At 31.5% G+C, this 10,688-nt stretch overlaps 1 protein-coding gene across 1 annotated transcript in view; it reads left to right on the top strand.

Moving 5' to 3' along the window:
• Positions 1-10,688, top strand: part of LOC141731708 (eukaryotic translation initiation factor 3 subunit C-like) — an 81,373-nt gene that overhangs the window by 5,284 nt on the left and 65,401 nt on the right. The window contains exons 6-8 of the mRNA XM_074558194.1: positions 1,238-1,363; positions 4,875-4,926; positions 7,521-7,606. Coding sequence (XP_074414295.1) covers positions 1,238-1,363; positions 4,875-4,926; positions 7,521-7,606 — 264 coding nt within the window. The remainder of the gene's footprint in view (positions 1-1,237; positions 1,364-4,874; positions 4,927-7,520; positions 7,607-10,688) is intronic.

Genomic DNA, 10,688 nt, shown 5'->3' on the forward strand with positions numbered 1-10,688 from the left:
GCTTTTTTTCTAATTTATTCTGTTTTTTCTCTGGTTTTTTCTCATTTTTTGCGGTAATTTTGTAGAATTTTCCCATCAAATTTTAAATTATTACAGGATTTTTTTTTTGCTGATTTTTTATAAAATTTCTTGTGTTTTTTTTCTCTTTTTTTTTTTGTGATTTTTCTCCCCTTTTTCTCCGATTTTTTTCTCATTTTTTCCAAATTTTTCCTGACTTTTCTTTGATTTTTTTCGCTGATTTTTCAAAATTTTTTCTGATTTTTTTTTTATTGTTTTGCTGATTTTTTACTGAATTTCTTGTGGGTTTTTTTCTCAATTTTTTCTGATTTTTCTCCCATTTTTCCCTGATTTTTTTTTTCTAGTTTCTGATTTTTTCTGAATTTTTTTCTGATTTTTTCTGATTTTTTCTGAATTTTTTTCTGATTCTTTTCTGACTCTTTCCTGATTTATTTTCCTCTGGTTTTTCTCTGTCTATTTTTCTTGCTTTTTTTCTAATTTACTCTGTTTTTTCTCTGATTTTCTCTCATTTTCTCTCTGATTATTTCTGATTTTTTGGGGTAATTTTGTAGAAATCTCCCATCAAATTTTAAATTATTACAGGATTTTTTCTGCTGATTTTTTTGCAAATTTTAAATTTTTTTCTTGATTTTTTCCAACTTTTTTGCTGTTTTTTCTAGATTAGGTGAATTTTGGTAATTTTGGATAATTTTTTGTGGGTTTTGTGTCATTTTTTGGGGATTTTTATCATTTTTGGGTCATTTTTTGGTGATTTTTCATCATTTTTGGGTCATTTTTTTTTTATTTTTCACCGTTTTTTCTGATTTTTCTCTGATTTTTTTCTGAATTTTTTTCTGATTCTTTTCTGATTGTTTCCTGATTTATTTTCCTCTGGTTTTTCTCTGTTTTTTCTCTGATTTTCTCTCTGATTATTTCTCATTTTTTGGGGTAATTTTGTAGAATTTTCCCATCAAATTTTGAATTATTACAGGATTTTTTTTTCTGATTTTTTTTGCAAATTTTAATTTCTTTTTTTTAATTTTTTCCCAACTTTTTTTTGCTAATTTTTCTAGATTAGGTGAATTTTGGTAATTTTGGATCATTTTTTGTGGTTTTTATGTCATTTTTTTGGGGATTTTTCTCATTTTTGTGTCATTTTTTTTTGGATTTTTATCATTTTTGGGTCATTTTTTTTTGTTTTTTCACCGTTTTTTCTGCTTTTTCCCCCATTTTTTGGCAGCTGTGGGAGGACAAGGAGGGCAAGAAGAAAATGAACAAGAACAACGCCAAAGCTCTGAGCTCGCTGCGGCAGAAATTGAGAAAATACAACCGCGACTACGAGGGGCAGATCGCCGCCTACAGACAGGTCAGGAAGGGGTTAAAAATCATTGAAAATTGGATAAAAGATGGGGGAAAATTGGGCAAAAATTGGGCAAAAATTGGGCAAAATTTGGGTTTAAAATGGGGAAAAAATGGCCAAAAATTGGGGAAAAATTGGATTTAAAATGGACAAAAATTGGGGAAAAATTGGGTTTAAAATGGGCAAAAATTGGATTTAAAATGGGCAAAAATTGGGGAAAAATTGGGTTAAAAATGGGGAAAAAATTGGGGGAAAATTGGGTAAAAAAAGAGGAAAAATTGGGCAAAAAATAAATTTAAAACGGGGGGAAATTGGGTAAGAAATGGAATTTAAAATGGGTAAAATTTGGGTTTAAAATGGGCAAAAATGGGATCAAAAATGGGAGAATTTAGGGGAAGATGGGGAAAATGTAGGCAAAAAATAAATTTAAAATTGGGCAAAAAATGAGGTGAAAAAAATGGAATAAAAATGGGGAAAAACACAGGAAATACAACCGCGACTACGAGGGGCAGATCGCTGCCTACAGACAGGTCAGGAAGGGGTTAAAAATGGCCAAAAATTGGGGAAAAATTGGGTTAAAAATTGGGGAAAAATTGGGTAAAAAATGGGGGAAAATTTGGGGGAAAATTGGGTAAAAATGGAGAAAAATTTGGGAGAAAAAGGGAAAAAATCTCTCAAAAATTGGGGAAAATTGGGGGAAAAATTGGATTAAAAATGGGGGAAAATTTGGGGGCAAATGGGCAAAAATTGGATTCAAAATTGGTGGAAATTGGATTAAAAATGGGAGGAAATTAAAAGAAAACTGGACAAAAAAATGGGAGGAAAAATTATAAAAAATAAAGAAAAAATGGGGAAGAAATGGAGAAAAATTTGGGAAAAAATGGGGGAAATTTTGGAGAAAAAAGATCAAAAATTGGGCAAAAAAGGGGGAGGAAATGGAGGGGGAAACGGTGAAAAATGGGATTAGGGTTTAGATAAAAAGGGGGGAAATTGGGCAAAAATTGGATTAAAAATTGGGCAAAAAATGGGCAAAAATTAAGTTTACAATGGGGAAAAGTCGGGGAAAATTTGGGGTAAAATGGGCAAAAAAAGAGGAAAAAATGGGCAAAAATTGGGCAAAAAATAGGGAATAAATGGGCAAAAAATAAATTTAAAATGGGGGGAAATTGGGCAAAAATTGGGTTAAAAAATGGATAAAAAATGGATTAAAAATAGGCAAAAATGGGATAAAAAATGGTAGAAATTAGGGGAAGATTGGGAAAAAGTGGGCAAAAAATAAATTTAAAATTGGGCAAAAAATGAGGTGGAAAAATGGGGAAAAAATGGAATAAAAATGGGGGAAACTGAGGAAATATAACTGCGACTACGAGGGGCAGATCGCCGCCTACAGACAGGTCAGGAAGGGGTTAAACATGGCCAAAAATTGGGGAAAAATTGGGTTTAAAATGGGCAAAAATTGGGGAAAATTTGGGCAAAATTTGGGGAAAAATTAGATTTAAAATGGGCAAAAATTGGGGAAAAATTGGGCAAAATTTGGGCAAAAATTGGGGAAAAATTAGGTTTAAAATGGGCAAAAATTGGGGAAAAATGGGCAAAATTTGGGTTTAAAATGGGGGGAAAATGGGCAAAAATTGGATTTAAAATGGGCAAAAATTGGGGAAAAATTGGATTTAAAATGGGGAAAAATTGGGGAAAAATTGGGCAAATTTTGGGTTTAAAATGGGGGGAAAATGGGCAAAAATTGGGGAAAAAATGGGCAAAAATTGGGGAAAAATTGGGGAAAAATTGGATTTAAAATGGGCAAAATTTGGGTTCAAAATGGGGGGAAAATGGGCAAAAATTGGATTTAAAATGGGTAAAAATTGGGGAAAAATTGGGGGAAAATTGGATAAAAATGGGGAAAAATTGGGGGAAAATTAGGTAAAAATTGGGGAAAAATTGGATTTAAAATGAGTAAAAATTGGGGAAAAATTGGGGGAAAATTGGATAAAAATGGGGAAAAATTGGGGGAAAATTGGGTAAAAATTGGGGAAAAATTGGATTTAAAATGGGGAAAAATTGGGCAAAAATTGGGGAAAAAATGGGCAAAATTTGGGTTAAAAATGGGGGGTAAATGGGCAAAAATTGGGCAAAAATTGGATTTAAAATGGGAAAAATTGGGCAAAAATTGGGCAAAAATTGGGGAAAAATTGGATTTAAAATGGGCAAAAATTGGGGAAAATTGGGCAAAATTTGGGTTTAAAATGGGCAAAAATTGGGGAAAATGGGCAAAATTTGGGTTTAAAATGAGCAAAAAATGGGGGAAATTTGGGGGAAAAAGGAGGGAGAAAAAGGGAAAAAATCACTCAAAAATTGGGGAAAAATTGGGCAAAAATTGGATTTAAAATGGGCAAAAAATGGGGAAAAATTTGGTTTAAAATGGGCAAAAATTGGGGAAAAATGGGCAAAATTTGGGTTTAAAATGGGCAAAAATTGGGCAAAATTTGGGTAAAAAATGGGGGAAATTTGGGGGAAAAATGGATTAAAAATGCGGGAAAATTTGGGGAAAAATTGGATTAAAAATGGGGGAAAATGGGCAAAAATTGGATTCAAAATTGGTGGAAATTGGATTAAAAATGGAACAAAATTTGAAGAAAATTGGACAGAAAATGGGAGGAAAAATTATGAAAAATAAAGAAAAAATGGGGAAAAATTTGGGGAAATTTTGGAGAAAAAAGATCAAAAATTGGGCAAAAAAGGGGAGGAAATGGAGGGGAAAACGGTGAAAAATGGGATTAAGATTTAGATAAAAAGGGGGAAAATTTGGGGGAAAATTGGGCAAAAATTGGATTAAAAATTGGGCAAAAATAGGCAAAAATTAAGTTTACAATGGGGAAAAATTGGGGGAAAATTTGGGGCAAAATGGGAAAAAAAGAGGGAGAAAAGGGGAAAAAATAGGGCAAAAAATAAATTTAAGATGGGGGAAAATAAGCAAAAATTGGGTTAAAAATTGAATTAAAATAGGCAAAAATTGGAATAAAAATGGGAGGAAAATGGGCAAAAATTAGTTTAAAAATTGAATTAAAAATAAGTAAAAATGGGGGGAAATTGAGAAAAAATTGGATTAAAAATGGAATTTAAAATAGGGAAAAATTGGATAAAAATGGGGGAAATTAGGGGAAGATTGGGCAAAAAATAAATTTAAAAATCAGAGGGAATTGGGCAAAAAATGAGGATAAAACCTGAAAAAAATGAGTTAAAAATGAGGAAAAAACAAGAAGAAAATGGATTGAAAATGGGGAGAAAATGGACAAAAAATAAAATAAAAATATGGAAAAATCGGGAGAAAAATGTGTAAAAAATAAATAAAAATTTGGGGGAAATTGGGGAGAAAATTGAAAAAAAAATTGCGTAAAAAATGGGGAAAAATTGGATTAAAAATTAACATGAATATGAAATAAAATTTGGGTAAAATTGATGAAAAAATGAATAAAAAAATGAATAAAAAATGAATAAAAAATTGAATTTTTGTCCCCAGAACCCGGAGCAGTCGGATGAAGATGAGGAGAAAAGCCGGAGGGATTCTGAAGGTTTGGGAAATTTTGGGAATTTGGGGCAAAATTTGGGAATTTTGGGATATTTTAAGTAATTTTTGGGATATTTTAAGTAATTTTTGGGATATTTTTTAGGATTAATTTTGGGCATTTTTGGGGTCATTTTTTGGAGTTTTTGGGGCAATTTTAGGAAAATTTTTGGGGAGTTTTGGAGAAAAGTTTTGGGAAATTTTGGCCATTTTTGGGGCATTTTTTGGCCATTATATTTCATTTTTTGGGCCATTTTTAGGGTATTTTAGGCCAATTTTTTTTAAAATTTTTGAGTAATTTTTAAGAATTTTTGGGTCATTTTTTGGAATTATTTTGGGATTTTTTTGGACAGGTTTGATTTAATTTTGGGGTGATTTTTTAGGAATTTTTGGGCCTTTTTTGGGGACAATTTTGGAATAATTTTGGGATTTTTAGGGGTAATTTTGGGGAATTTTTGGGGTCACTTTTTGGGCCATTTTTTTATTTTTGGGATCTTTTTTTGGTGGTTTTTTTTAATTTTTGGTGTCATTTTTGGGGTAATTTTGGGATAATTTTTGAGAGTTTTGGGGCAATTTTGAGGAATTTTTTGGGATATTTTAAGTAATTTTGGGATATTTTTTAGGAATCATTTTGGGCATTTTTGGGGTCATTTTTTGGAGTTTTTGGGGCAATTTTAGGAAAATTTTTGGGGAGTTTTGGAGAAAAGTTTTGGGAAATTTTGGCCATTTTTGGGGCATTTTTTGGCCATTATATTTAATTTTTTGTGCTATTTTTAGGGTATTTTGGGGCAATTTTTTTTAAATTTTCGAGTAATTTTTAAAAATTTTTGGGTTATTTTTTGGAATTATTTTGGGATTTTTTTGGGCAGGTTGGATTTAATTTTGAAGTGATTTTTTAGGAATTTTTGGGCCTTTTTTGGGGACAATTTTGGAATAATTTGGGGATTTTTAGGGGTAATTTTGGGCCATTTTTTTATTTTTGGGATTTTTTTGGGGGTTGATATTTGGAATTTTTGGGGTAATTTTGGGATAATTTTTGAGAGTTTTGGGGCAATTTTGGGGATTTTTTGTGGTGGTTTTAAGTCAATTTTGGGATAATTTTGGGGATTTTTGAGGGGCATAATTTGTGGAATTTTGGGGAATTTTTGGGTCATTTTAGGGATTTTTTTGGGGCAGTTTTGGGATAATTTGGGGATTTTTGGGGCAATTTTGGGGAATTTTTTTTACTTTTTGGGGTCATTTTTGGGGGTAATTTTTCTGATTTTTGGGATTTTTTTGGGAGATTTTTGAGGGGTAATTTTGGGGATTTTTGGGGTCTTGTTTTGAATTTTTGGGGCCAATTTTGGGATTTTTTGGGGTCTTTTTTGGGGCAGTTTTGGGGTAATTTTGGGGATTTTTTGGGATAATTTTGGGGATTTTTTGGGGGTCATTTCTGGGATATTTTGGGGCCAATTTTGGGATAATTTTGGGGATTTTTTGGGTCTTTTTTTATATTTTTGGGGTCATTTTTGGGCCAAATTTTGGGATTTTTCGGGCCAATTTTTGGGAGAATTTTGGGGATTTTTTGGGCCAATTTATTGATAATTTCAGGGATTTTTTTTGGTCATTTCCGGCTATTTTGGGAAATTTTTGAGGGGTCATTTTTGGGGCAATTTTTCTGATTTTTGGGATTTTTTGAGGGGTAATTTTGGGGATTTTTGGGGTCTTTTTTTGAATTTTTAGGGCCAATTTTGGGATTTTTTGGGGTCTTTTTTGGGGCAGTTTTAGGGTAATTTTGGGGATTTTTTGGGGGTCATTTCTGGGATATTTTGGGGCCAATTTTGGGATAATTTTGGAGATTTTTTGGGATAATTTTGGGGGTTTTTTGGGGTCATTTTTGGGACAATTTTTCTGATTTTTGGGATTTTTTTGGGGCAGTTTTGGGGTAATTTTGGGGATTTTTTGGGATAATTTTGGGGGTTTTTTGGGATAATTTTGGGGATTTTTTGGGATTTTTTTGGGTCATTTTTGGGACAATTTTTCTGATTTTTGGGATTTTTTTGGGAGATTTTTGAGGGGTAATTTTGGGGATTTTTGGGGTCTTGTTTTGAATTTTTGGGGCCAATTTTGGGATTTTTTGGGGTCTTTTTTGGGGCAGTTTTAGGGTAATTTTGGTAATTTTTGGGGATTTTTTTGGGGGTCATTTCTGGGATATTTTGGGGCCAATTTTGGGATAATTTTGGGGATTTTTGGGGTCTTTTTTTAATTTTTGGGGTCATTTTTGGGCCAATTTTTGGGAGATTTTTGGGGCAGTTTTGGGGTAATTTTGGGGATTTTTTTGGGGCAATTTATTGATAATTTCAGGGATTTTTTTGGGTCATTTCCGGCTATTTTGGGGAATTTTTGAGGGGTCATTTTTGGGATTTTTCAATAATTTGGAATTTTGAGTTTAATCTGTGAATTTTGGGGTAATTCTGGTGAATTTTTTTGTAATTTTGGTGAATTTTGGGGTAATTTTGGTGAATTTTGGGGTAATTCTGGTGAATTTTTTTGTGATTTTGGTGAATTTTTTTGTGATTTTGGTGAATTTTGGGTTAATTTTGGTGAATTTTGGGTTTCCAGGCTCCGGTTCCTCGTCGGGGGCTGAGGACGAATCCGGGAATTTCCTGAAGCGCCGCGAGCGCGACGAACCCAGGGGCAGGTACAAGGTCAGCAGTGGGAAATTCTGATTTTTGGGGGAAAAAATGGGGAAAAATTGGGGAAAAATGGGGAAAATTTTGGGGAAAAATTGGGAAAAAAACGGGGAAAAATTAGGAAAAAAATGGGGAAAAATCAGGAAAAAAATTGGGAAAAAATGGGTGAAAAATGAGATTAAATTGGGGAAAAATTGGGATTAAAATGGGGAAAAAATCCCAATTTTTGGCAAATTGTGGGCAGAAGATTGCGGGGAAAATCGGGGGAAAAAATTGGGGGGAAAATGGGGAAAATTTTGGGGAAAAATTGGGAAAAATTAGGGAAAAAATTGGGAAAAAATGGGTGAAAAATGAGATTTAGTTGGGGAAAAATTGGGATTAAAATGGGGAAAAATTAGGAAAAAAATTGGGAAAAATTGGGTGAAAAATGAGATTTAATTGGGGAAAAATTGGGATTAAAATGGGGAAAAATTAGGAAAAAATGGGGAAAAATTAGGAAAAAAATTGGGGAAAAATGAGATTAAATTGGGGAAAAATTGGGATTAAAATGGGGAAAAATTAGAAAAAAGAATGGGAAAAAAAATGGGTGAAAAATGAGATTAAATTGGGATTAAAATGGGGAAAAATTAGGAAAAAAATTGGGAAAAAAATGGATGAAAAATGAGATTAAATTGGGGAAAATTAGGAAAAAATTGGGAAAAAATGGGTGGAAAATGAGATTAAATTGGGGAAAAATTAGGAAAAAAATTGGGAAAAATGGGTGAAAAATGAGATTAAATTGGGGAAAAATTGGGATTAAAATGGGGAAAAGTTAGGAAAAAAATTGGGAAAAAATGGGTGAAAAATGAGATTAAATTGGGGAAAAATTGGGATTAAAATGGGGAAAAATTAGGAAAAAAATTGGGGAAAAATTAGGAAAAAAATTGGGGAAAAATGAGATTAAATTGGGGAAAAATTGGGATTAAAATGGGGAAAAATTAGGAAAAAAATTGGGAAAAATTGGGTGAAAAATGAGATTAAATTGGGATTAAAATGGGGAAAAATTAGGAAAAAATTGGGAAAAAAATGGATGAAAAATGAGATAAAATTGGGGAAAAATTAGGAAAAAAATTGGGAAAAAATGGGTGGAAAATGAGATTAAATTGGGGAAAAATTGGGATTAAAGTGGGGAAAAATTAGGAAAAAAATTGGGAAAAAAATGGGTGAAAAATGAGATTAAATTGGGGAAAAATTGGGATTAAAGTGGGGAAAAATTAGGAAAAAAATTGGGAAAAAAATGGGTGAAAAATGAGATTAAATTGGGGAAAAATTGGGATTAAATTGGGGAAAAATTGGAAAAAAAATTGGGAAAAAATGGGTGAAAAATGAGATTAAATTGGGGAAAAATTGGGATTAAATTGGGGAAAAATTAGGAAAAAAATTGGGAGAAAAATGGATGAAAAATGAGATTAAATTGGGATTAAAATGGGGAAAAATTAGGAAAAAAATTGGGGAAAATGAGATTAAATTGGGGAAAAATTGGGATTAAAATGGGGAAAAATTAGGAAAAAGAATGGGAAAAAATGGATGAAAAATGAGATTAAATTGGGGAAAAATTAGGAAAAAATTGGGAAAAAAATTGGGAAAAAAATGGATGAAAAATGAGATTAAATTGGGGAAAATTAGGAAAAAATTGGGAAAAAATGGGTGGAAAATGAGATTAAATTGGGGAAAAATTAGGAAAAAAATTGGGAAAAATGGATGAAAAATGAGATTAAATTGGGATTAAAATGGGGAAAAATTAGGAAAAAATTGGGGAAAATGAGATTAAATTGGGGAAAAATTGGGATTAAAATGGGGAAAAATTAGGAAAAAGAATGGGAAAAAATGGATGAAAAATGAGATTAAATTGGGGAAAAATTAGGAAAAAATTGGGAAAAAAATTGGGAAAAAAATGGATGAAAAATGAGATTAAATTGGGGAAAATTAGGAAAAAATTGGGAAAAAATGGGTGGAAAATGAGATTAAATTGGGGAAAAATTAGGAAAAAAATTGGGAAAAATGGATGAAAAATGAGATTAAATTGGGGAAAAATTGGGATTAAAATGGGGAAAAGTTAGGAAAAAAATTGGGGAAAAATTGGGATTAAAATGGGGAAAAATTAGGAAAAAAATTGGGAAAAATTGGGTGAAAAATGAGATTTAATTGGGGAAAAATTAGAAAAAAAATTGGGAAAACAATGGGTGAAAAGTGAGATTAAATTGGGGAAAAATTGGGATTAAAGTGGGAAAAAATTGGGGAAAAATTAGGAAAAAAATGGATGAAAAATGAGATTTAATTGGGGAAAAATTAGGAAAAAAATTGGGAAAAAAACGGGTGAAAAATGAGATTTAATTGGGGAAAAATTAGGAAAAAAATTGGGAAAAAATGAATGAAAAATAAGATTTAATTGGGGAAAAATTAAGAAAAAAATTGGGAAAAAATGGATGAAAAATGAGATTAAATTGGGGAAAAATTGGGATTAAAATGGGGAAAAAAATCCCAATTTTTGGTAAATTCTGGGCAGAAGATTGAGGGGAAAATCAAGGGGAAATTTGGGGGAAAAATTTGGAAAAAAACAGGGAAAAATTGGGAAAAAAATGGAAAAAAAAGGGTGAAAAATGAGATTAAATTGAGGAAAAATTGGGATTGAAATGGGGAAAAATTAGGAAAAAATTGGGAAAAAATGGATGAAAAATGGGGAAAAAATTAGGGGAAAAATGGGGGAAAATTATGGGAAAAATGGATGAAAAATGGGATTAAAATAGGAAAAAAATTGGGGAAATTTGGAATTAAAACAGAGGCCAAAAATCCAAATTTTGGGCGATTTTTAAGGGAAAAAAATGGGTGGAAAATGGTATTTAAATGGGGAAAATATTGGGGGAAAATTGAGAAAAAAATGGGGAAAAATTATGGGAAAAATGGTGAAAAATTAGGGGAAGAGATGAGTGAAAAATGGGATAAAAATAGGAAAAAAATTGGGAAATTTGGAATTAAAACAGAGGCCAAAAATCCAAATTTTGGGCAATTTTTGAGGGGAAAATTTGGGGGAAAAAATGGGTGAAAAATGGTATTTAAA

This window comes from Zonotrichia albicollis, chromosome 24 (genome assembly GCF_047830755.1).
Source record: "Zonotrichia albicollis isolate bZonAlb1 chromosome 24, bZonAlb1.hap1, whole genome shotgun sequence".
Lineage (NCBI taxonomy): Eukaryota > Metazoa > Chordata > Aves > Passeriformes > Passerellidae > Zonotrichia > Zonotrichia albicollis.